This window comes from Nannospalax galili, unplaced genomic scaffold (genome assembly GCF_000622305.1).
Source record: "Nannospalax galili isolate Female #2095 unplaced genomic scaffold, S.galili_v1.0 scaffold1354, whole genome shotgun sequence".
NCBI classification, from domain to species: Eukaryota; Metazoa; Chordata; class Mammalia; order Rodentia; family Spalacidae; genus Nannospalax; species Nannospalax galili.
Window position 1 is genome coordinate 512,589 of NW_008335784.1, and position 27,349 is coordinate 539,937.

Sequence of the window (27,349 nt, forward strand, 5' to 3'; positions counted from 1 at the left end):
TATGCTAGCGGTACACCCCTCTCCCCGTCCTTGAGACTTAAGGAAGTTAACTGTCCTTTGGATAAGGTAGTCAGAAATTCAGGGTTTTCGAGTTGCTAGCTTTTGTTTTCCCAGGCACACAGTGCCCGACCTAGGCTCCCCCTAGCGGCCACAGGCTCTCTCCGCCCAGGACTCGCGGGTCCCTCTTCGCGGCCCCACTTCGGTCTGGCGGCAGTGCGCCGGCGCGGTGGCAGACGTGGCCGGGCCCAGACTGGGGAGTGCGGGCCGCGGCCTAATCCCTCCAGACCGGCGCTCGCTCTTTCTCTCTCGCTGGCTCCCGAGCTCCGAGCGTCCTGACGTCCTCCCGCCCACCTTTTAGAAGGTCAGAGTGCTGCAGCTCGCTGGCCTGACTGGTGACGAGTGGCAGGCGGGACGCCGGAGTGGGCGTCACGGAGCCTGGGGCGGCGGCACCTGACGCGGCGCTTTGTGAGCTGGGCGGAGGGGGCGCGGGCCGAGCCCCGGAAGGCGCTGGCGGCCGGTGAGTGGCAGCGGGGCGGGGGAGCTCGGAGCTCTGCGGGGAGCCCGGAGCCCTGTGGGGAGCCATTCCAGGAGAAGTTTCCAGAAGTCCTGCCGAGTTTCTCCTAGCTCGTACCGTAGGAGCCTTCACCCTCCCTGCCCCGGACCCCTTTGGCACGGAGCCCAGCTCCCATCCCGGGCCCCACCGTGGACCCCGCGCATCCCTGGTGTTCTTGTCCTGGGACCTCGCGTCCCTAGTGCGGGTCCTGCCAACCCCCGCTGTAGACCTCACGCACCCCTGGTATTCTTGTCCCGGGTCACCGCACACCCTGGTGTCGTTCTTGTCCCGGGTCCCCACGCACCCCTGGTGTTCTTGCCCCGGGTCCTCGGGCATCCCTGGTGTTCTTGTCCCCAGCCCCGCGCACCCCTGCTGCTGCGATTCGCTCCTGAACTGCTCTTGCTGTTCTCTCCCCACCAGGGCCCACCTTCTCAGAGAGTGGGCACATAGCCCCGCGAGCCTCCAGCTGGGGATGGTAGGCTCGTTGGAATACATTTTGATAGTTTACTAGGGATTGTGCGTGTCACAGACGATTCTAGTGGTCTGATTCCATGTCTGGGAAAAGTTTTCTCCCGGAATGCGCGTGGTTTGTGACGTTACTGTGGGTTGGCCGGGTTTGTCGGCTTGATTGTGATGAATTGATCTCGTAGTTTCTTGAGGATCCCCGAGATTTGCTTTGCTTGTATAAAGTTAATGAGTTTTGCCTTCAAATTTTCATTGTCTCGATAAAATGACCTCAAATATTTAAGATTTTAACAACTTTTTTTAAATTACAAAAGCAAAATAAGTGAATAAATAATCGAAGGCACTAGAAGAATGCTCTTAGTTAAAAGTGAACTATTATTGACATGCGCTTTTCTAATTGACTTAATTGGGTGGTTTTATATGACTTCTTTGAAGCAGAAAACGTTTATGTTATGTGGTATGTGGTTTGCTTTGCACATGTGGTACATTCTGAAACAGTTTTCCTAACAAGCCAGAATTGGGTAGGCTGGTACAGGAGTTAAATACAAGCATAAGGAAAACTGTACATTCCCCAACTCAGTGGGATGAGAAAGTGATTTCATTTTTAGATCTATTTTATTGCCTGGTGGATGCAAATAATCATGGAATATTGTTCATTTCAATAAAAGATGAAGTCTCAAATGTTCTCATTTTTTTAAATGTTAGATATGTGAGGTGATGAGGTTACTTATCTTGATTTCATCTTTCCTACTGAGTTAAAAAAATCCGAGTATTGGGGCTAGAGAGATGGCTCAGCAGTTACCAGGACTACTGTTCTTGCAGAGGACCAGGGTTCAGTTTCTAACCTAAATAAGATGGCTCACAGTTGCCTGTAACTCCAGCTCCAGGCGATCCAACATCTGGCTTCCAACGCCTCTGCTCAAGTGTGTGTGCGCATACACACACACACAGGTAATTAAAAATAATAAAACTAAATTTAAAAAAATCAGAACATAACACTTTGTAACCCTATAGATACAGTTTATATCTGTAACAACATATATTAACAATTATAATTTGTTGGTATATAATCTAAATAATCCCATATCCTTTCCCCTTGTTTTGTAAAGGGCCAGGCATGCTGGCATTAGAGCGTCTTCCATTGCCAGATCTAGGAGATGGATGCTGTATTAAAGACTGCGGTGTGGCCCCTAAGCACGTTGTTTACTACTTTCACTGTTCACATGATAGAACCATGTTACCGGGCATTTTGATTTGGAATTTTACTTTCACTGGTACAAATGTAAAGCATACACATGCGTATAGTTATGTTTGAAGTAGGTACCTCCTAAATCTGTTAGAATATTCTAATAGGGGTTGGGGGCATGGCACTGTGGGTAAAGCATTAAGCCTGAAGACCTTGTTTCAAATCCACAGAACCTATACAAAGCTTGTGCAGCAGGATGGCTGACCCCTCAGCACTCCTTTGGGGAGATGGAAGACAGAGACAGGAGAATCCCCAGAAGCTAGGCTGGCTTTGCAGCAGAATAAAAAGCAAGAGACCTTTCTCAAAGTGGAAGGCAAGGATCTACACCTGCAGGAGTCCTCTAGCCTCTATGTGCGCTGTGGCACATACATGCCAGCATTTGTACACATATACACAAATGTTTTTAGAAAATGTTTAATAATGCAATTTAAGTAGGCCATTGTTATCTGGAAGCAGGTTTGATTCATAAGTTGACTATTAAACTACTGTAAGTATTGTTTATTTAATACTCCAGATTGACACATCAAAGACTTTTTCTTCTGTTCCCAACTTTGAAAATTAAATGATTTAATAACTTTTTTATCCTTTCAAGATACTTGATAAGCACTTAGTTGTGCTTAGAAGTGTGGTAGGCTTCTGCTGTCATGTTACTGTTTTATTCTAATCAGACGTACTCAACCTGTGGCCAGCCCTCATAGCTGTGAAGGTAGCCCAGCACATTTGTAGATGACAGTATCAAATTGTGCACCCCAGAGTCTAGGCCTCTTTGTGCCCTAAGGGAAGTGAAATGTAGAATGTTTGTCCCATGGTTTCTGAGTTGAGAAACACTTAGGATCTGTGGAAAGGGAGTAATTAATTTTGATAGGTAATTGGAGTAAGGCAAATGTGATGGGTTTGTATATGGTCAGTTGTATATGATATTTTCTGAAGTGGGGGCGAACTGTGCTGTGTTCATGACCGTGAAGTCGCTGTGTGATAATGCCAACCGGTGCTTTAATTTTCAGTTTTAGAAGTATGATTATATTAGAACTGAAAGGAGACTACAGTTTCTGCAGAGCTTTCATTGTGTGGATTTCCGTGGAGACACTCTTAAATCACTTAACTTTTCCTATCATGGTAAAGTCCACAGTGTCCAACAGTGATAGGTTCTAGGTGCATGTGGGTGTTGAGTGCTTGCAGTGGAATTTGTTGAAATTGATATGTACTTTTAAGTAAAATATAGACTGTGTTTGGAAGATGAAATCCAAAGAAAGGGCAAAATATCCCACTAATAATTTTCATACTAACTACACCTTGGAATAATATTTGGATATATTTGGATAAATAAAATATTGTCATTGAAATTTCATCTATTTTTAGCTTGTTAGTGAAGTTACTGGAAAATAAAATTACTTATATGGCTCACAGTATAATTCTGCTGGACAAGGCTACTGTAAAGTTTGTATTTACTCTTTTAAAGTTAGTAATTTAATTTTTGTCATGTACGTAAAGAATTAAATATCTTTGCAAGATTTGCAGTAACACTCAGAAATTCTACCACCACATCACCGTCTCCATAAGGCCGCTTGTATCAGTTTTCTGACGCGATTCTTGGTGTTTCTCTATCTCTCGGCAATATGCTTACATTGCTACCTTTTCCTTATCAGGTTTCGGTATTGCCAATTAACTCGCTAGTAGAAAAGATGAAGTTTTGGCTCTTTCATCCTCAGCTGGTCACATGTACACAGCTTTCTGTTCACCCGTCTTCCTGTCTTCTCAGCATGCTTTATGTATCATTGTGCTAGCGTTGGTGCATTATTTATATTACATGACACCAATAAAAATGAAATGAAGGGTACTGTTATTATTTTTATTTCTTGTTTGACAATCGTGTTCCCTGGAGTTAATAACTGTGTCAGGGCTGGAGAGACGGTTCAACGTTTAGAAACACTGGCTGTTCTTGCAGAGGACCCGGGATCGATTCTCAGCACCCACATGGCAGCTAACAACTGTCTGTAACTCCGTTTCCAGGGGCTCCAACACCCTCTTCTGACCTCTGCAGGCATTGCACAACATAGATGCACTTACACACATGCAGACAATATACTCATACACATAAGAATCATAAATTATTTTTTAATGTTTCCATTATCACTAAACTGTGAATTCTCCCAAGATTGTGTAAATCTCTCCAAAGCTTAGAAAAATGTTAGGTATTCTATCAATTTTTGTTCCTGAAGACATGTTTTCTTGAGGGTATTCTGCTCTGGATATGTTGCATAATAGTCATCTTCAGAATTCCATCATCATCCCTGGGATTCCTTTCACCAAACAGAGAATCCAGGAAACTGCAATACCTGAGCATCCTGTTCGGCTGGATATGGAAGTAACTTTTCTGAGAATTATGAATTAATTGTGTCATTTTCCCCTGAATTCTACCTGTTGCCTTTAAGACATTCCTTAGCACACCCCATCTTTTAAGACTGCCACTTTGAGCCTGCTTTTCAGCCTCTGACAAGTGATCCATTTAAGTCTGGAAATTTGTGCTTCTATTTTTGGATTATCTACTTTCTGTGAATTGTTTCTTTTCATCCTTCACACATTATTTTTTCTCTGTGTTGCAGATCGATCTACTACTCCATTGCCAGACCTTCTAGACTAGCTCCTGATATTTTGATTCTTCCCCATTGTTCATCCCTTTATCTTCTTACGCTGTATTCTCAACACTTACTGTCATTTTATAACATTTTTATCTCTCTACTGAGTTTACTTTTTAGCTATTTATGTTTAATTTCTAAAAGCTAAACTTTTGTCCTCTTTGGGTACATGCATGTCTTTTATGAATGTTCCTTTTTTTTCTTTTGTTATATGCATGTGGGTACACTCATATGTGGGTGTGCATGCATTGGAGACCAGAAATTGGCCTTGGGTGTTATTCCTCAAGAGCCACCATCCTCCGTTTTGTTTTGTTTTGTTATTGTTGTTTTGAGATAGGGTCGCTCTTAGACTCAGTTGCCTAGACAGTGAGTTCCAGGCATCTCCCGCCTCCCCACCACTGATGTTACATGTGTGTGCTGTGCCTGGCTTTTTTACATGGGTTCTGGGGATCTAACTTGTGTCCTGGTGCTTGCATACCAAGCTTTTTATCAACCATTTCACCATCCCTTGAATGGTCTACTTCTTTCTCTTTATGCTATTATAATTGTAGGGTTTTAAAATCTACTTGCATATTTTCCATTTCAACCAAATCACATCGCATTCATCTTTACCTTTAATATTAGGCATTTATTACTCTTTGTGAGCCTTTACTGTGTCAAGCATGTAGACACACATGCACACATACACACACTGACCATGGGAATTATGGCCCCAGACATGGGTGAATGATTCAAACCATGGCTAATACTGAACTTCGGTGCACTGTTTTCCTATATATCCATACCAATGAAAACCTAAAATTTTTATGAATTAGGCATGACAAGAAATTAACAAACTAATAATAAAACAGGAGAATTACAGTGTACTTGAATAAAGGTCATATAGTTGGTCTCTCTCTTAAACTATACTCCTGTACTCGACTCGTCCTTCTGATGATGACATGAGATAAAACAATGCCTATGGGATGAGATGGAATGAGGTCAATGAAGTAGGAATTTGGACATGGTATTAGACTATTACTGAACTTCTGATGCACTGTTGAATGGGTCATTTGCTTTGAGTAATCTAAGCTCTTTGAACTGTGAACATGTTGATTGTTGGATGCCAGAGTACTTGATGACCATGGCTGGGGATCCTATGCAGTTCAGCATTTTTTCCTAAGACCTTCTAGAAGGGTATTGCAATCAAAAGATGTCTGTCCTTCCAGGTTTTGTGCACTTATGTGACCATAGATTCTATCAGCTGTCTTCAGAACAGCCAGGTTTCATCACACTTGAAGCCTTGTGCTGGATGGTGTCTGCTCCTTAATTTGCTTCAGTCAGGATTGTGGCAGCAGATTTTCACTGGCAGGCACCGCCTCTCTACTCACGTTTACATTCTCAGTCCAGACTTACTGCCGAGTCAGTGTTACTACCCCCTTATTTACAGAAAGTGGCTTGATGGTACTTGTTTCAGAGCATCCCTTAGAGATTTTGTGTACAATCAAGGTTTTCTAGTGCAACACACTGCATTACTTGGAGTACATTTCTGTTGATGTCTTCTACCCTTAAATTTAATGTCTTGTCTTTCTTTACCCTCCTTTCTGTTTTTCATTTTTCTTTCTCATTTTTTGGGGGGAGTAAAGCATTTTGAGATGAAGTCTCACTGTATAGCCAAGGTTGGCCTGGAACTCGCTGCGTAACCTGGGCTCCAATTTATCAATCCTTCTGCCTTTGTCTCTCAAGTGCTGAGACTACAGGAGTGAGCCACCATGCCCAGCTGCCTTTCTGTCTTCACTAAGCCCATACCACACACTGTGGCTCCTCTTGAATTTGGAGGTGTGAAAGCAAAACTATCATGAATTTCTTTATCCTTCACAGTTTTCCAGAGAAAATGTTCATTCTTGCTCTAGCTCTTAAGAACCTTAGCATTTGATTTTTTTTTTCCTTTATTAAGTTGATAACTTTCAGTGTTTCAATTCAAAACTGTAGTTACAGCTTCTCTTTGGCATGTCCAGATTGCCAGCATCACTATTCTTCTTGTGCTCTGGGCCCTTTATTGAGTAAAGGTCACTTGAACACAAGCACTGAGTACTCTGGCAGTTGATCCAGTAAGCCATGGTGGCTCTTGAGTATTCTGTGTACTCATGCAGATGAGTAGCATACACAGCGTGGATGTGCACAAGGATTAGCCACATTCTATGTGGCATAGACTGAGATTTTGTGACACTGCACAGAACAGTGTGCTACTTAAACAGGTCTAATTCCGTAATTTCCATATAATATTTCCAGACCATGATTAGCCACATGTAACTGAAACCATGGAAAGTGGAGGCACATGAGAAAGGACTTCTGCATCTTTCTAGGGTGCATATGCATCCATTTCTCCATTGAACATTCACAGGGGGATTGCTGGATCATAGAGTGGGTGATTATTTGGTTTTAGTAGAAATTTTGCTGTTTTTTTAGTTTTTGCCAGTAAAATAGGAGCGTTTGTTTTCTAACACTAGCAGGGTTTAAATTTTGGGTCTCTATTATTAAGAAAAGCATTTGTGCCTTTAAAATAATCTTTTGAACATAATTTTAGTAGGATTTGGGAAGGGATTAGGACTAATTGCATGTGTAACCTGCTACCTTTAAATGGAAGTCAAGCAATGTTACAGTTTCTTTCTGAGTTTCTCCCTCATTTCTGGCTCCTCCAATGTGACATTATATTGCTCCCATATGCCACCACAATGTTTGAATATGACTTCACAATGTTACAATATGACTTCACAATGTTCCATTGTGACATCACAATTTCTCTTCAGTTTTTTTTCTTTTATTTTATACCTTAATTTTTATTTGTGTGTGTGCATGTGTGTGTGTGTGTGCGCGCGCGCTTGCATGTGTGTACTGGTGCTGGAGAAGGCCAGAAGAGGTGCCAGAGTAACTCTTGGAGCTAGAATTACTGGTGATTGTGAGCCACTCAACATGGGTGCTGGGAACAGAACTCTAGTCCTCTGCAAGAGTAGTAAGTGTTCTTGGCAGCTCAGTCATCTCTCAAGCCTACTCTTCAGCTTTTATTTATTTATTTTTATTTTATGTGTATTAGTGTTTTTCCTGCATGTATGTAAAGTACACCTATGTGTGCAATGCCCACAGAGGCCAGAAGAGGGCATCAGATCCCCCTGGAACTGGAGTTATAGATGGTTGTTAGATGCCATGTGGGTGCTGGGAATTAAACAGGTCCTCCAGAAGAGCAGCTAGTGCTCTAACCACTGAGCAATCTTTTTAGCCCCCAGTCTTATTTTTTAATATGATATTTAGAACCAAAAGCAGTAATTTACCCATTCATCAACTAGTTGCTGAATGATTTCTCTGTGTCAGAGATAAGAGTAGGCCTAGGGAATCCAGTAATAAACAGGACAGATAACTAAGGCTCCTTTCCTTGGAAACATTCAGGTAGGAAAGAGGAATAATAAGATAATAAGTAAACAAAGAGCTAAGTGAGGTAATTACAGGTAATATTTCCTATTTTCCAGAAATGGAGCAAGAACCACAAAATGGAGAACCTGCTGAAATTAAGATCATCAAGGAAGCATACAAGAAGGCCTTTTTATTTGTTAATAAAGGACTGAATACTGATGAATTAGGTCAGAAGGAAGAAGCAAAGAATTACTACAAGCAAGGCATAGGGCACCTGCTCAGGGGCATCAGCATCGCATCAGCAGAGCCTGAGCACACCGGCCCTGGGTGGGAATCTGCTAGACAGATGCAGCAGAAAATGAAAGAAACGCTTCAGAATGTTCGCACCCGGTTAGAAATCCTAGAGAAGGGTCTGGCCACTTCTTTGCGGAATGATCTTCAGGAGGTGCCCAAGTTATATCCAGAATTTCCACCTAAAGACACATGCAAAGAGTCAGCAGAGCCTGAGTCGGTCAGTTCACCTCCTCAGCATGCTGAAGTGAATGGGGACACTTCAGCTCCGAGTGCAGGGCCAGCCACTGCTTCTCTCTCCTTACCATCACCAAGCTGCCCAGCTGAAGCACCGCCTGCTTACACGCCACAGGCCGCAGAGGGTCACTACACTGTATCCTATGGAACAGATTCTGGCGAGTTTTCATCAGTTGGAGAAGACTTCTATAGGAATCATTCCCAGCCACCCCCCCTTGAAACCTTAGGGCTAGATGCAGATGAGCTGATTTTGATACCAAATGGAGTACAGATCTTTTTTGTAAATCCTGCAGGAGAGGTCAGTGCCCCTTCATACCCTGGGTACCTGCGAATCGTGAGGTTCTTAGATAATTCTCTCGATACGGTTCTGAACCGCCCTCCTGGATTTCTTCAGGTAAGCCAAAGCAAAATGTAAGCCCAAACTGAAACATGTAGACTATCTCATTTTCATTTGTTAATGTTTATAATGTGTCCAGAATAAGAGCAGAAAACTAAAAGTTCTTCCCTTTTATGTATGTTGCCTGGAATTTATGAGTTCTAAACATCCATGTTTGTGCTTGCTGGGATTTCATTTTTTTAAGATATAAAATCGTGTTTGGGTATTATTTGTGATTGATGACAAGACCTGAGAGAGATCACATCACCCAGCCTCAAATTTTCCATTCTTTAGCTGAAGAAATCTAGTTACTTAAATTTCAAAAGGAATTTATGTAATTCATGTAATTTGTAACAGTGAATATCCACAAAGATTATCAAAGTCCACCTGAGAACCTGAACTGGCCTAGAACTACTCATCCAGGAGCAGTTTTGCCCCTTAGGGGATCGTTTGACAGTGCTTGGAAGCATTTTTGTCACAACTAAAGGGTGATTATTACTGGCATATTAGATAGAGAGACCAGGGAGACTGCTTAACAGCCACACAATACAGCCATCATTAGGAACAAAGTTATCCATCCCTAAGTCTTAGTCATGCTGAGACCAAGGTTGAAAACCCCTGATCTAGAAACTCAAACTACAGAGAGATTGACCAGAATGTGGTTGGTCCAGGAGCAAAGACTAAGTAAGAGTGTGTGTCAGGGCATTGCTGTGGATTTAGTGAGGTGTCCTGAAGGTGGAGTAGTCCAGAGGTTGGCTCTAAGTACAAAGACAGGACTCTTGAATTAGAACTCACTGTGCATTGAGTTTAACAAAGGAGCTTGTATTGAAGAGCAGTCACTGTTTAAACAAAGGTGCTTTTGCTCCAAGTCTAGGTCCAGTAGTTTAGTTATGGTGCTAGTTATCTGTATTCACTCTTAAGGTATACTTTGTTATTTTAAAATTTCATTTTGATTTATTTTTATTTTATGTATATGAGTGTTATGCCTGTATGTGTGTAATTACACCTGTGTCATACAGTGCCTGTGGAGGACAGAAGAGGACATTAGATCCCCTGGAACTGGAGTTTCGGATGGTTGTTAGCCCCTATGTAGGTGCTGGGATTTGCACCTGGGTCCTCTGCAAGAACAGCCAGTGCTCTTAACTGCTGAGCCATCTCTCCAGTCCCCGACTCTCAGTTCTCATGCAGCTTTGACATGGAAGTCAACTTGAAAGTTGCATAAAGACAGTTGGAAGCTTATTAGAGATGTATGAAAGAGATACTTTGGGATATTGTAGAAAGGTTGGTTACTGGATAAGAAGAATGACTGAGTAGGTTATTTTAAAGAAGGCTAAAAACAGTTGGCTTCTCAATTTAGGTTAGAGAAAGGGCTCATGGGAGCTACAGCAATTTCTCCTTGTCTGGTAAAGTGCTGCATTGTAACATGGAATTTACAGTCTTTGGGTCCTTGGCAAGTGGAGGTGCAGGAATGAATACAAGAAACACTGTGCTTAGTTCCCAGGTCTCCACGAACAAGGTGCTTTATATTCTAGCAACTGTTGTATCTGTCTTTCTTAATTTCAATTTGACTTTTAACCTTTTACATACTTCTTTTTTGGATCCTAAGCAAATGTAAATTTGCATCCCAAATTTAATTTAATAGGCTGTCACTCACATATATTATGTATTTGTAGCAAAGTACCCTTAAAAGCAGTTAACATGTTTATTGAATTTATTTATCCTACAAAATAGATAGAAAAACTCCTGTTAAGGATTAAACATTAGGTAAAATTTCCTATGCTATGAAAAGTCATTATTGGTATATTTGGGAAATGGGGGCAAGATTATTTTAAGTAGGCAAATTCGGAATTCAGAGATCTCAAAAATGATTTTTCTTTCAGTTTTAGTTTCAATGTGTTTTAAACCCATTAAATCTGTAAGCAGTTCATGCAAACCATGGACATGAGATTTCCTCTGAAAGTGGAACTGGGAGAAGTCAGCACACAGAGAATAAGCTCACCAGTCTGTAAGAACCGATCCAAAGAAATGTGTATAATATATTCTTAAGAAGATTAGGATGTTCCAGTTAGTCAAGATGACAGGGTATAGTTAATGTCAAAGAAATCATAGAATAATAAAATCTTTCCCAGGGTTCACTCATTTTAGTAGTTTTTATTTTTTGTTAATTCTATATCCTTACTGTTACTAATCTTTTTATTGATTTTCGGATTTTTTTATTCCATCATAAATAACTGCAAAATAAAGAGAAATATTTTTCTAATACATATTAAATAAATGCAAGGTGTTTTAAGATTCCCAAATTACCTGGCATCATTTCATATGATCTAGCTGACATACTTTAAGCATTATCTGATTTGGATAGATTAGATTCGTAATGATGACTAGATGAAGAAAATGAGGTAGATATACACAATGAAATACGATTCACCATGAACTGCATGGAATTGGAGACCATTGTGTTTGGTAAAATAAGCCAGACACAGACAAAGTAACACATCTCACTGTTGTGGAATCTAAAAACCTATCTTACAAAAGTTGAGAGGAGTATGGCGGTCACTAGAGGCCCAGGGGCTTGGGGACAGATGGGAAGAGAAGGGTTGATCAGTGGGTACTAAGTTAGTTACATAGGAGTGAGTGGTTGTGGTGTGCTGTTGTGTAGGGTGACTGTGGATAATTACCTGTGCTTGAAGAAACGATCTGAAAACTTACCAGAAAGAAATGATGAATATTTGAGGAGGTAATTATGTTTAACTTAATTTAAACATTATAAAATATATATTTATCATTATATAACAGTATTTATCATATAGATTTAACATTATAAAGTATATATTCATCGGCACATTACTTGTTATGCTATTACTATATATAAATTTATTTCTCAAAAATAAACTAATACCATCCAGTGTCATAAACTGTTGTGAGGATTAAGTAGATATTTATCTAACACTAGAAAACAATTCTAGTTTGCTTATTACCACAAGAGGATCTAATTGCAATTAAGAAACTTTAATTTACTTTGATTACCTTTTATTTAAAACTAGAAACATCATGAAACCAGACTATTTATGAGCATCAGTCTTAGGGTTATTGTCAGTGGTGGTTTTCCACAGTCTTTATTGCAGGACTATCAGACTAGTAAATGATTTATTTAAATTGGGAATTTTCTGATGATGGTGTTCTGTAGAACCTTTAAAACACTTCTCAAGGTCTGACATGTTTGTTTTCCAGTATAACAATCATATTCTTTGATTTTCCTTTTTCATCTATTTCTTTCAGGTATGTGACTGGTTGTATCCCCTGGTTCCTGATAGATCTCCAGTTCTGAAGTGTACTGTGGGAGCCTACATGTTCCCTGACACAATGTTACAAGCAGCAGGATGCTTTGTAGGGGTGGTTTTGTCCTCTGAGCTACCAGAAGATGATCGAGAACTCTTTGAGGATCTGTTAAGACAAATGTCTGACCTTCGGCTCCAGGTAACTTGTGTTAAGATAAAAATCTACTTAAAGGTGAACACTACTGCTTTTAAAGGAATTGTAATGACCTTCAAAGTCAGAAAACTGAGAATATTTGATTTCCTTCTTCATAATTCCATGGTGGGAATTTACTTTAATTCGTGGTTAAGATTGTAGGCTATGGTGTTAAATTTCCGAGGTTTGGGTCCAGGTTCTTCAATTTAATAGCTTTTAAACTCATCTCTTACTGAACTTATCTGTTCTTTAGTTTATATACCATAAAATTGGGTTAATAATAACATCCATCTCATTAAGCTGTGGTGAAAATAAAACACTCATTTGTGTGTTAGCATATGCTAGCATTTATGCGCCAGCTGTTTCCACCATTATTTTACAGTTTGGCTGGACTGACTAAATCATAAAATTCTGGAGGAAATTAGCTTTAGCAGATTATGACTTTTGGACATTTTAGGTATATGAAAGGCATTTTAGGAGACATTTTGGTGGACAGAATTATTGCTATTTTTATGGTGAGTAAAGAAAGCCCAATTAAAAAGTGATGTATGATCATTGTGTGCAGTAGCTTTTTGTCAAAAAAAAAGAGGAAGCGTTTATGTGGTCAGGCACTTGACATTATGATAATGTAATCTTATATTCTCTTTCAGTCACAGACATTTGGATTCCACTATTAACCAGTTACTGTGTTAAATAGTAAGATACCAAGAGTGGGAACAGGACAGTACAAAGATTAGATACCTAAGAAGGTAGTATAGATGCAGAAATATATGTGTGTGTCTCTGTGTATGTGTGTCTCTATGTGCGTGTGTGTGTGGCTGTGTGTGGGTGTGCGCGCGCATGTGAAGTAGTTGCTATTTTCAGCTGTGACTTGATGATCAACAAGCCTGTACATTATAGTAGCCAGCAGTTTATGCAATGTTAACTAAGCGTATACTCTCACATAGGTTGATACTGCCTTGTATGTTCAGAGAAAGGAGTTTGTAAGGGCTTAGAACATGGTCAGGTGGATCTGGGCTCATCTTGGTTTTACTCCTGACCTAGTGTATTAATTTCTTGTTGCTGCAACAACATACCTGGAAAAAGCAACATCAAGAAGGAAGGTTAATTTGGCTCACAGTTCAAGAGTATAGTCTGTGATGGTAAGGAAGGTATGGAGACAGGAGCTTGAGGCTGCTGGTCACATTACATCCACAGCCAGGAAGCAGAGTGATGAATGCTAAGGTTCAGCTCCCTTTCTCCGTTTTATTCAGTCCAGGACCCCAGCCCATGGAATGGTACTGCCCACATTTAGGGTAGCTCTTCCCACCTCAGTGTAATTAGATAATCTCCCGTAGACATGCCCAGAGATTTGTTTCTGTGGTGATTCTAAATCCTATCAAGTTGACAAGATTAAGTCGTAACTCACTGAAGTAAGATGTAAAGGTTTTTCACAGGCCTAATACAGAGTGACTTTTTCTTTCACCTCTACATTCATTCGACTATGCTCTTGAGCTTTAAGAAAGAAATAAACTGTGAGGTTACAGTATGCTTCTCTAGGCAATTTTATTTTTTAGTTCTTTCTATTTTGTTTTTAGTTTTCTGTTATTCTAGAACTTCATCTGTAAAGTAAAACTATTTTTTATAATATTTACTTTTAAGCATTTATTCAGTAGTGTGTGCTACCAAGACACCTATAGTATTAAATACAGAATACACAAAAGACCTTCCAGCAATACAAAATAGTTACACATGAATTTTTGTTAATTTATTGCCTTTGAACTCATTCTAGGCTGTATCTATTTCCTAAGATTCATCATTTCATTAATTTAAATGTAGCAGCATCCAGTTTAAAGATAACTTATGTAAACAACTGTTGATAGTTATCTTTTAAACTTTTTTTCTTTTGAAATTCATTTTAAGCCATATTCTATAAATCAAAGAATTCAAGAGGTTTGATGTTTGATAAGGAAGTAAACCAAAAGTTTAGATAGAAACAAGGTCTAGAGTAGGGCTCAGTGAGTAGAAGCACCTGCTACCGAAGCCTGACTACCGGAGATCAGGTCCCCAGAGCTAGCATAAAATCTGGGCACAGTAGCACAAGCGTCTGTAATCCCAGGACACCATTATGAGGAGATGGGCAGAGACAGGAGAGCTCCAGAAATGCACTGGCCAGCTAGCCTTACTTACACAGCAGGGAAGGGACCCCACTCAAACAAGGTGGAAAGGTGAGGACCAACTCCCAAAGACTGTCCTGTGACCTCCACAAGGGCACTGTGTGTCAGACATACACATTCAGCCATACACATGAACACATACACACACACACATACACACACCAAAACAAAACAAAGGTTGTTATTTGTTGACTCTCAGACACTAATGTTTAAAGAAGTATATCATGAGCACATGGTGTGCTGTATCTAGAGGAAAGTCTTCTGAAAAGACCATTTAAGCTAATCTTAGTCCTTTACTCCTCAGGCCAGTTGGAATAGGGCAGAAGGAGAAGATGAATTCCAAATCCCTGGAAGAACAAGACCCCCCTCTGACCCACTGAAGGTAGCTTCTGGCACCGATGTCAGGCAGGCAGGTTCTTCATCAGACCAAGGCAACAAGGATGCTCGTCATAAAGGAAAACGTGGGAAAAAGGTCAGTAAAGGAGCAGTAGTATGTGTGTTCTCTTCTTCCTGGTATCTTTTATCAGGGAAGAGTTTCAACTTGTACAGAGTCACAGATTGATCACCTGTAATATTTCCCTTTTCAGGTATTTGTGCTTAAACCATTTTCTTTATTTGTTATTTTTTCAATTTTATGTGTATGAGAGTTTTGCTTGCATATATGTATGTGCTATCACATGTGTGCAATGCCAGAAGAGGCCAGAAGAGGGTGTCAGATCCCCTGTATCTAGAGTTACGGATGATTGTTAGCCACCACGTAGGTGCTGGTAATCAAACCCAGGTCCTCTGTAAGAGCAGCCAATGCTCTTAACTGCTAAGCCATCTCTCCAGTCCTTAAACCATTTTAAAAAATAACCTGTGTTTAGGGATAGACTTTTCTGTAATTTTTAGAAAGGATTTTATTTTTACATCAAGGACCATTTGTGCATTTTCATAGTTTTTTATACTCCCTTTGCTTATTGACTAAGAACTGGCTCTAGTACGCTGCTGTCTCTTTTCTCACACTGACATTTTTACTGGTTATTATTTCTTCCTGGATGGGCAATAGAACTGAGGTTTGGTTCATTAAAATATATTAAGGGGCTGGAAATATTGGAAGAATACTTGCCTACCATGCACAAATCCCTGGGTTTGATGCCTAGCACTACATAAAGCAGGCATGATGTCACACTTCTATAATCTCAGCACTCAGGAGGTTGAATCAGGATTAGATATTCAAAGTCTGTCAGCCCAATTTGTATTTTCCAAATACTCTTGTGTATGGGTCCGTCTTTGGGAGCATAGTCAATATACCTGGCATCACACCCTTAAAGAAAACTAACTTTCCCTCTCCCAGTAGCTGTCAGTTGCCAGTAGTTCTCAGGTATGGCTGGGACTTCATGCCCACATCCTACCTCCATCCTAGGATTTTGTCTGATTTGTGCTTGTGTATGCTGTCAAAACTGCATTATATAGAGGACAGGAATTGAGGGTGTAGAAAGGTGGAGGTTTAAATATGATCAAAACACAATGTATAAAATTCTCAAAGGATCAATAAAAATATATTTTAAAAGGTTTGAGGTCTTCAAACTTGACATTAGAAGGTCACTGATTAGCGTGGACACACACACACACATACACACAAAAAAAACAAAAAACACTATCCTCTTCAGCAACATAATGAGTTCTAGGCCAGCCTAAAATATATGATACTCCATCTTAAAACATATACATTGAGTGCTAGAATGCTGGGTGTACATACTGGAAAAAGTTAAATTCCGTATTTCAAAGAATTTACTATGGTAGACAGTGGACTTACAAAGGGATACTTTTTTTTTTTTTTTTTTTTTGGTCTTTTTGAGACAGGGTCTCCCTGTAGCCCCAGCTGTCCTGGATTCACCATGGAGACCAGGCTGGCCTCGAACTCACAGAGATCCGCCTGCCTCTGCCTCCCGAGTGCTGGGATTAAAGGCGTGCGCCACCACGCCCGGCACAAAGGGATACTTTTTATCTAATGTGGTCTAGCCTCATAAGTATAGGTGTTACAAGAAATAGTAAAGAGCCTCATATTTCAGTGAATCCTGAAAGATAAATAAGGGTGGACCATACAAATAGCAGATTGAAGAAGATTCCAGACAAAAATAATATAAGCAAATACATGAGCAAATCAGCATTGTGTAGTTATCACATTATAGGCATTTTGGTTTTGTTCATTGCTATATTCCACGTGGTAAGAGGTCATTGGTTATTTTAGAAATGGTCTATATTTACTCACAATGTATAATGTGGCTCATGTTGAACATCTTAGAATTTCATTATGAGAAAACAGTTCAAGGAAATAATTTTTTTAATTTGTTTTTATTGAATTTTTGTGTATTTCATACAGAACATCTTAGTCGTAATCATCTTTTTACCCCCATCCCCACTGGCACCCCACCCCTAGCCCCACCCCTCCACTGGAATTCATACATTCTGTCATTTATGTGAGGGCCTATTGTGTCAAGTTAGTGTTTTCAGATGTTCATCTACTGAGGTCTAGTCAACCTATCTAGAGTCCCTCTCTTTAAGAAGATTAGCTCTGGGGCCGGAGAGATGGCTCAGTGGTTAAGAGCACTGACTTCTCTTGCACAGGACCTGGGTTGGATTCCCAGCACCCATATGGTGGCTACAAACCATCCTTAACTCCAGTTCCAGGGGAATCCGAAACCTTCTTCTGACCTCCACATTATTGCACGACACGGGTGCACTCACATTCATGCAGGCAATACACTCATACACATAACATAAAAATAATAAATAAAATGTTTTTAAAAAGAAGAAGATCAGTTCTTCCTCACCTAGCAGTAATCAGTTGCCACTATTTCTTCAGCTAAGATTGGGGTCTGCTGTCCATTTTCCCAGCCCCAGTTCTATGCTTGGTTTTTGTCACTTGAGTTTCCATGGGATTTGAGTATGCTGACATTACCACAAGTGGTTACACACAGACCTGTTTATGAAGTGCCCAGGCCTAAGTGACACATCTAAAAATGCAACCTCTCTACACCTAAGGCTCACAGAACATAGAACAAGGGTAAAGAGGTCACTAATAAATCTCTCAGCTCTCATTAATGAAACTCCTTCATGCAACAGAGGACCAGGAACATGAAAGGTCACAAATGGCCAAAGTGTAGAGATTAAGTCTGTAGAATGTTGGTTCTTGGACAGGACTCCTATATTAAACTTCACCTACCCAGGGCTCAGGGACCATTGCAGAAGAGGGGGCGTAAAGATTGTAAGAGCCAGAGAGGAGGTGCATGACTGTATGGAAATAGAGCCCTACAAACTCCTGGGACTCTGGTCATATAAATTTTATTTTAAATATTCTTTTAAAAACATGGCCAAGGGTGGGCGTGGTGGTGCACGCCTTTAATCCCAGCACTCAGGAGACAGGGTTAGGTAGATCTTTATGATTATGATGCTTGTTTGGTTTACATAGAGAGTTCTATGCTACATAGTGAGACCCTGTCTCAAAAAAAAAAAAAAAAGAGTTAATTACAAGAAACCAAGTCAAAGGATGTACAGTAGGAAGTCAGTCTGCCTACCTTTTCAGTCATTTAGCTCACATGGTTCTCACCTTACTGCCCCTCCAAATGTGATTATTTATAGTAAAAAAGATGAACACATAATTTTTATCCAAAACGTGCTATTTTGGGCTTCTTTTTTTTTATTTAACAATATATTTGGGATTCGTCCATGGCAGTAGAATTTCCTTTTTCAGAATATCTTGGTTAGAAAAAAAACAAATGATTAAGTAATTTAAAAGCATATTCAAAGCAAAGCTTTACTCCCACCTTGTCCCTGTCCTACATCATTCACTCATCAGTGTAGGTGATCACTTTTATTAATACCTTAGCTATTTTTCCTGACTTCCTTTGGCAGAAAGAAGCAACTAACCCCTCTTCTATATAGAAAAGAGAAATGTACTATGTAGAGTATCCTGGTTTTTTGTTTTTTGTTGTTTTCTTTCCATTTGATAGTACTTTGGACATCTTTCCGGTAGAGAATTGCTTTGCTCTTACAGCTACTTTTCATTTATTCTGTGAATATATCATAGTTGCTGTGCCATTTTCTTACTGTAAGATATTTGACATGATACTGTTACAAATAAAGCTTCAGTAAATAATTTACAGATCTAGTGATTCAGATGTGTAGGTAATTAGATAAACTGTGGGATTCTTGAGTCAAAAAGGAAATGCATTTGTGATCAATTTCCTCACTAAGGGTTTTACTGTTTACTCTCACTGGCAGTTATGTGAGTGTACAGTGTGGTATTCACGCTTCACTCTTTATGTTTTTAGTCAGAGTCAGCCACAGTCTGAAAATATTAATGAAAAGTTCCAGAAATAGACTTAAGTTTTAAATTGAGCACCATTTGGAGTAGTGTGTTCCAATGTTTTACAACAGCAAAATTATTATAAGTATTCTACTTTATTGTTGTTAATCTTGTAAACTTTATCACAGGTACGTATATAGAGGGAAAAACTTAGTGTTAATATCTGTAGGATTTAGTTCTGTCTGTGGTTTTAGGTATGTACTGAATTTCCTCATAGTCTGGTCAAGAAGAATAAATGGCCAATGTTTTTTGTGTATTTTGGTAATTGATAGATGAGAAATTGTATATTAGGATATATATCTTAGTTTAAATTAATTATGTTCTGAATGATGCTGAGCATCAATACTTAAAGGTCTCTTGTTCTATTTTCTATTAATATCCATTTTATTATTGCATTATTAGTCCTTTTTCTTCATAGATTCCAGTTTTTAATATGTTAGAGACATTGATCCATTGCCAGAGGGAGAAGGTATAATATTATGCCCATATTTTTTCTAGATTTTACTGATAGGAGGCTTTTCTTCCCATAGATAAGCATTTGTTTTTGCTTAGTAATCCTCTAATTTGTATATTTTAAGTCAAGGTCTTTTAATCCATTGGGCACAGAAAATCTTTGACTTTTCAAGTAATTTTTTAATACTTTGAGGTCTACATGAGCCTATTTTTCTGCTCTTAAAATGGATTAATTTGGCTTTGAGGTTTTGGTTGTTAACCAAAATAATAACAGTTATTAAGTTAGTGGACTACTACTGTTTTTATGACACCCCCATTTCCATTTAAATGGAATGGCAGGTAGGTCATTGTTTATATATATTTGAAACTGTTTGTTTCAAATCAGATTTTATTTTACTTGTATAAAACCAGGATATGTGTGTGTGTGTGTGTATATATATATATGTCCATATATATCCATATCATTCTTTATTGGTTGTATCATTTAATATTTTAACTTGACTGACACATACATACAACTCTCCAGGGATAACATCTGTATGACATAACTCACAAGCTAGTCAAAGAACAAAGAAGGCTAGCTGATTCAAATACGATTTGGTAAATGCTATATCAGCACTTGAATTGAAACTTGAATTTTGAAACTTGAATTTTATCAGTGGGAGCTTATAGAAAATCAGACCATTTCAACTTCATGGCAATTCTGAACTGTATTTGGGAATATTTTAAGACATTAATAAGGTTGATGGTTTTATTAATCATAGCTAATACTTGTTGGGTTAATATTATATAATGCTTATAATTTCATCCCTTAGTCTTAGCTAACTAATATCTTGAAACATTTTTACTCTTTAGACTAAAGATGCTTCTAGTGAAGAAGTTAATCTGAGTCACATTGTACCCTGTGAGCCAATTTCAGAAGAAAAAGCAAAAGAATTACCTGAATGGAGTGAAAAAGTTGCTCACAACATTTTGTCAGGTACTGGTAAATTTTCCCCCTGTAGCATGAAATTTTGGAAGCCAGGAAAAGTATTGTTTGTAAGGGGGTACTTAGAAAGATAATTCTTTGTATTTTCATTTTAAATAACTAATTTAAAATACTGAGAAAAGTATTGTTTTTAAGGGAATGGTTAGAATGATAATTATTTGTATTTTCATTTTAAATAACCAATTTAAAATATTGAGAAAAGTATTGCTTTTAAGGGAGTGGTTAGAATGATAATTATTTGTATTTTCATTTTAAATAAACAATTTTAAATGCTGCAAAGTTGAAGGAACTAGTTTTGTAGAACATCATATATTGTATAAGTATACAGACTTCATAGCATCTGTTTTATTCTTGGGAAAATTGGCAACAAAGAGCTTCAGGAATCCCTAAAGTATCAAATAACCATGTACATAAAATTATTTTCCTGTCTCTTGAAATTTCATTCCTCATCTCCATTCCCCCACTGTTGTGTTCTGAATTTTCTGTCAAAATGTTGACTCTCCCACTATGTGATTTTACATTTTCCTTTACAAAGGTGCTTCCTGGGTGAGTTGGGGTTTGGTCAAGGGTGCTGAATTTACTGGCAAAGCAATCCAGAAAGGTGCTTCTAAACTTCGAGAACGAATTCAACCAGAGGAAAAACCAGTGGAAGTTAGTCCAGCTGTCACCAGGGGACTTTATATAGCAAAGCAGGCTACAGGAGGAGCAGCGAAAGTCAGTCAGTTCCTGGGTAAAGTACCTTGAGATGATTCTGCTTCCTTTCAGCTAAATTTAAAATTTATTCACTATGGTCAGTCTACATATAGGTTTCCATAATTTAATTTCACAAAGAAAGAAAGAGGACAGGATGGTCCCACGATTACCCAGAGTTGGACTTGTGGTCCAGAGTACAACCTGCCTGGGAGCCTTAGAAATGTTCAGTGTCAGGCACCAGGCAGGCATACTTAACAGCCTCAGAATCTGAGATTTTTATGGTCCCTCTGTGATCCCTATTTGTATATTAAAGTTTGAGAAACAGAGTAAGGGGTGGTTTTGATGTGTTGGAGAGCAGAAAATGTGTTTTTGAAAGTTCTCCGTGGATTTGCTATTTTCAGTCTATGCGAGAAAGATGATGCACTCACTGGGTAACAGTTGAGGGGTGACAGGGAAGGTCTGAGAAAAGCTGATTCGGTGGTCCTAGCACCATCTTCCTTTAGAATCACAGCACGGAAAGATTATGTTTTGATGTGGTAGGAGAGGTCCTCACTTAATTTATTTTAGATTCAGGAAGATTATCTTTTTTGTCACTTAACCTTCATTTATTGAGAAAAAAATACAAGTGACTGGTTTTCTTTTAAACTGAATTCTCAAGAAGAATATGTATATCCAAGGGGCAGAGTTTGACTAGACCCTGCAAATGCATCTCCAAACTACTTGATAACCTTTGTTTAAAAATAGTCCACCTAGCCGGGCGTGGTAGCACACGCCTTTAATACCAGCACTCGGGAGGCAGAGGCAGGTGGATCTCTGTGAGTTCAAGGCCAGTCTGGTCTACATAGTGAGTTCCAGGCCAGCTGAGGCTACAGGGAGACCCTGTCTCAAAAAGACCAAGAAAAAAATAGTCCACCCAAGTTCTCACCCTTACATAGAAATGGTAATGTTCTGCAGTAAAAGCAGTTTTAGATGGTCATTTAGGAATTGTGCTAAATGCAAGTGGTAAAATGTAGAGAACAACAATTTCTCTGAATCTTTTCTTTATGGTTGTTTAGTTGATGGAGTCTGCACTGTAGCAAATTGTGTTGGAAAAGAACTGGCTCCCCATGTCAAGAAGCATGGAAGCAAACTTGTTCCAGAATCTCTTAAAAGAGACAAAGATGGAAAATCTACGCTTGATGGTGCCATGGTGGTTGCAGCAAGTAGTGTTCAAGGTAAAATAAGGCACTTGGTTTTATTTTATTCTTTTATTTCTATTTTCAGCAATGCTAGGGATTAAACCAAAGCTTGGTGCATGCTGGGCAGGCATTCTGTCACTGCACTGCCCAAGAAAGGCTGCTTTGTGCCAGACTGACTTTTAATTATGTTTGCAGGATTTTCAACTGTCTGGCAAGGATTGGAATGTGCAGCTAAATGCATTGTTAGGAATGTTTCAGCAGAAACTGTGCAGACCGTTAGATACAAGTAAGTTCAGTTTCCTTTGAAAGACTATAAAGACTGATCATTTATTATTAAATCTCTGATGGATGGCTAAGATTATTATGTAGTTATTTTTAAGTTTCCAATAAATACCTATTTTCTTTATTCACTGTTTCCTAGAGAAAACTTTTAATATCATAATTGAACTCCTATGGTGTTGATTTATGTTACTAATTGTTATAAATGTTCATGCAAAGAATATGTTTAAATTTTTAAGATTTATGTTTATGCTGAGCATGGTGGTGCATGCCTTTAATGCCAGTACTCAAGAGGCAAGAGGCAAGTGAATCTGTATGAAATCAAAGCCAGCCTGGTCTACATAGTGAGCTCTAGGCCAGCTGGAGCAACAGGGAGATCCTGTCTCAAAAAAACCTTATTTTTATATTTTTAATTTTGTGTGTGTGTGTGTGTGTGTGTGTGTGTGTGTGTGTGTATGCATACCACATGTGTGTGGGTATATGTCCATGAGTGCAAGTGCCATTGGAGGCCAGAGACATCATATCACCTTGGAGCTGGAGATCAGGAGTTGTGAATTGTCTGATGTGGGTATTAGGAACCAAACCAGGTTCCGCCTAATGAATAGTATGTGTTATTAGCCACTAAGCCATCTCTCCAGCCATATGTTTAATTAATTTTAAATGCCTAGAACTACATATTTTTGTCGGCGATGTTTACCTGAAAAAAAAAACAAACTTGATTGAATTATAGTCTCTTTATTTTAACAGCCTATTCTGAGTACCAAGGCTACTAAATTATAATTACTACTGAACATTTTATATTAGACTAGAGAGATGGTGGTGGGTCTTCTATTTCATATATTAAATGAACAAACATAAAAATGAATTAAGCTGCTCTGATAATTGGTGGTATGATTTCTTTCTGTTTTGGCCTTGAGGTAGCTGAAGAGTAGTTACAAATGCTAGTCCTGCCCTGCTGGGGCTCAGGGGAGTTGAACCTGGGTGTTTGCTATTCAGCTTCCAGGGTAATTTCTTCACCTTGGCAGATGACCCAGTGTGTAATAAGTGTCCAACTCATAAGTTAGGTGTCTTTGTCACTGGAAACTTGTTTATGCTGGCTTTTGTCAGATATGTACCCAGTTCCTTGACAGACCTGTATTCTTGCTGAGCACTGGAAGGAGGGATAGGCCTGTGTTGTTGGTCAGGTGAGACACAATGGAAACAGAACAGCAAAACACAGGACATAAGGCATTTCATTCCACATCTATAAAGATGAGGCATGTTCATAGGAAGTTTGGATACAACAAGGTATATCAACCAGTGGGTGAAGACAGAAGCAGGGTAGACACAGAGAGGGAGAAGATGGACATGGATGCCAAAAAGAAAAAAGAGGATGAGAGGATCAGTGGCTTTCTGAAGGCCTGTGAGCATCTGGCTTTGGATGGGGTGGGGTATGGACTGGGTACTTTAAAGAAAAAGTGAAAGGGGAACTTAGTCACATGACTCAGATATCAGCCATTAGGTTTTGTTATGGTCAGCAGTTGTGGAACATGTTAAGGTTCTGAGTCAGTGCAAGGAGTTACGAGTAGGCTAGAGTAAATCAAACTACACAAGAACTGGAAGTTGAAACTAGACCAGAGGTGCTAGGATATGACTAGGTTTCAAACACTATATGAAGCCTTTTGAAAACTGACTGCTTACGCAGCAGATTTATTGAATTTATGACAAGTGGTATTATTGAAGAGGAGATTTAAAATACCTTCCTTTAGCTATCTTTGAACTTTTCATGGTCTTTATTAGTGAGCTTCATTATGTATTTAATACATGAATGGAATATACCTTTTCATATTCCATATACCTTTTTATCTTGTGCTTGCTATTCTTTTTTACCTGAGTACACTACATAGTAAATACTAGAGGAATCAAGGTCTAGAAACCAAATCTATTCAAAGGACCTGAGTTGCTTTCTTAGCTTCAAATTAGTTTGTCTCAAATTAATGAGTAAATAAAGTATAGATCTAAAGGAACAGTACGATTAGGGAGATGGCTCAGTGGATAAAAGTGCTTGACCCACAAGCATGATACTCAAAATTCAGATCCTCAGAACCTATATAAAAGCCTGGCAAGCTTGGCAGCCACCTGTAATCCCAGCATTCAGGAGGTGGAGATGGGGTTGCCAGGGGAAGCTGACTAGCAAGATGGAATTGGCAAGCTCTGGGTTCAACAAGAGACCCTGCCTCAGTTAAAAAGTAGAGGCCCAGCATGGTGGTACATGCCTTTAATCCCAGCACTAGGGAGACAGAGGCAGGCAGATTTCTGTGAGTTCAGGGCCAGATTGATCTATATAATAAGCTCCAGGCCAGCAAGGGCTACATAGTGAGACCCCCATCTTGAGAAAGAAGAATAAACTAATAAAGTGATGGAGAACAGTCAAGGAAGACAGTGTCAACTTTGGGCCTCCACATGCATGTGTACTCCCACACATGTGAACATGCATGCACATCACACTTTCTTATCCATTCAAAAAAGGAAGCATAGGGGCTGGAGAAGTGGCCCAGCAGTTAAGAGCACTGACTACTCTTGGAGAGGACCAGGTTCGATTCCCAGCACCCATATGGCAGCTACGAGCCATCCTTAACTTCAGTTCCAGGGGAATCCGAAGCCCTCTTCTGACCTCTGCAGCATTGCACGACACGGGTGCACTCACATGCATGCAGCCAAACACTCATACACATAAAATAAAAATAATAAATAAAATATTATTAAAAAAGGAAGCGTAATAGTAATATTATTTTAACTCATAGTAACACATTAGGCACTAAGTTCAGGGTTTTGGTTCATAGTACTTAATTTTAACACAATTATTACCCCCATTTTATAGACAAGAAAACCACAACATAAAAAGTTACACAACTTGTTGAAGCTTACATCCCAAGTCACTTTGCAGACCTCTGATACTGTACCTGAGAGGCAGGGATCTGATTTATGTTTTCTACCGGCAGCTATGCAGTTTGACCAGCACCATTTGTTAAACATGCTGTCTTTTCTCTAGTGTATATTTGCAGCTCCTTTTACAGAAATCAGGTGGCTGTAAATGTGTAGATTTAAATCTTCATCCTCAATTCTATTTCATTGATCAATGTGTTTGTTTTTATGCTAGTACCCTGCTGCTTTTATTATTGTAGCTCTGTAGTATAATTTGAGATCAGGGATGGTAATACCTCCAGCACTTCTTTTATTATTCAGAATTATTTTGACTATTCTGAGTGTTTGTGTTTCCATATGAAATTGAGGTTATTTTTGCAGTTTCTATGAAGAATTGTGTTGAATTTTAATGAGTATTGCATTGAATTTGTAGATAACTTTTGGTAGGATGGCTAGTTTAACAATCTCAGTTCTACCAATCCATGACCATGGCAGTTCTCTCCATCTTCTGGTAGCTTCTTCAGTCTCTTTCTTCAGTGTCTTAAAGTTTTTATTATACAAGCCCTTCAATTCCTTGGTTAGATCTGATGGGAATATAAGAAGCTCAAGTCTTCTAAGTCCATGTCTTCTTGGTTATAACATTGACCTGTGACTAATATTCTTCATTTTTTGTGTTCCTAAGATGATTTTGATAGATCAGTCATGATTAGTGAAAAAAAAATGTACCAAGATGAAGTTAGAATTTCCTTTTAGACTAAATATGAATTATGCTTAGATTATCATTTATTAGCACAGATAATTACTCAGGCATATTGAAAAGGAAAGGTGCTCATTGAGTTTTCTCCACATCCACATAGTCAGGGAGTATAGTGGGTTTTTAAATGTGCAGATCCTTAGTAGGAGAATGCTGCATGATGAGCAAGGTATTTTAACAACAACAACAACAAAAAAAGACAGGTGACCCACCACCATTACAGGACATTTTGAGAGATGCTCATAGTCCCGTGGAACTAGTTGACCTAGGAGGGCAAGGAGCAAAAACTGTCCTTTATGTCCCTCTGACCAAATTATTATAGGCCTCAAAGTATGGCTGTTAAACATCCAAGAAGGTTAGTTCTACCAGTCTGGTACTTTTAGTTACTATGTGTCATGTAGATAAATCTTGGGCAAAGACCAGTTGTTCTCAGATAAACCTTACCTAGACATATATTTCTTGATCTGCTATGTATAATTTGTCAGTAGGTTGTAGGAGTAATATGGTTCCCTCTGGTTTTCATTCATCTGAGCCAACTGTATGGCCTTAAACATCCAAAAGGATAGTATAACCAAAGATTAAAGGGGCCAATATAATTTAAGAGTCCATATGTATAGCTAAAGGCTACATAACAAGCACCAACGCCAGACAGGCAATACCTTCTTTTGAGTTGTTGACCAGGGTGGCCCAAGGGACTCCCAGATAGTAACCCAGCATAGAACTTGGAAAATGAACAGCAGACTCCAATTTTATCTAAAGGACTATTGACAACTGATTACTGCTAAATGAGGAACAGCTGACCCTCCTAAAACAAAGACCTCTAGAGAGGCTGACTAGATTCAGCAGAAGGGCAAGTAGTGGGGAATGGCTGGGGGTGCCAACAATACAGCAGACAGTAGCAGGGATATCAGAGTATAAGGGCTCTAGTGGG

At 39.2% G+C, this 27,349-nt stretch overlaps 1 protein-coding gene across 3 annotated transcripts in view; it reads left to right on the plus strand.

The window, feature by feature from the left end:
* The first annotated feature begins 200 nt into the window (after positions 1-200).
* The window catches only part of Spart (spartin), a 34,847-nt gene continuing 7,698 nt past the window's right edge, over positions 201-27,349 (plus strand). The window contains exons 1-8 of one of the 3 annotated variants that reach the window (XM_008830492.3): positions 201-517; positions 8,404-9,209; positions 12,471-12,668; positions 15,123-15,290; positions 20,478-20,601; positions 21,146-21,340; positions 22,359-22,517; positions 22,677-22,767. In XM_008830492.3, coding sequence (XP_008828714.1) covers positions 8,406-9,209; positions 12,471-12,668; positions 15,123-15,290; positions 20,478-20,601; positions 21,146-21,340; positions 22,359-22,517; positions 22,677-22,767 — 1,739 coding nt within the window. In that variant the 5' untranslated portion in view covers positions 201-517; positions 8,404-8,405. Of the gene's footprint in view, positions 518-1,009; positions 1,029-1,949; positions 1,970-8,403; positions 9,210-12,470; positions 12,669-15,122; positions 15,291-20,477; positions 20,602-21,145; positions 21,341-22,358; positions 22,518-22,676; positions 22,768-27,349 lie in introns of those variants that run through there. The other 2 variants (XM_029562248.1, XM_029562249.1) reach the window with 2 other exon arrangements.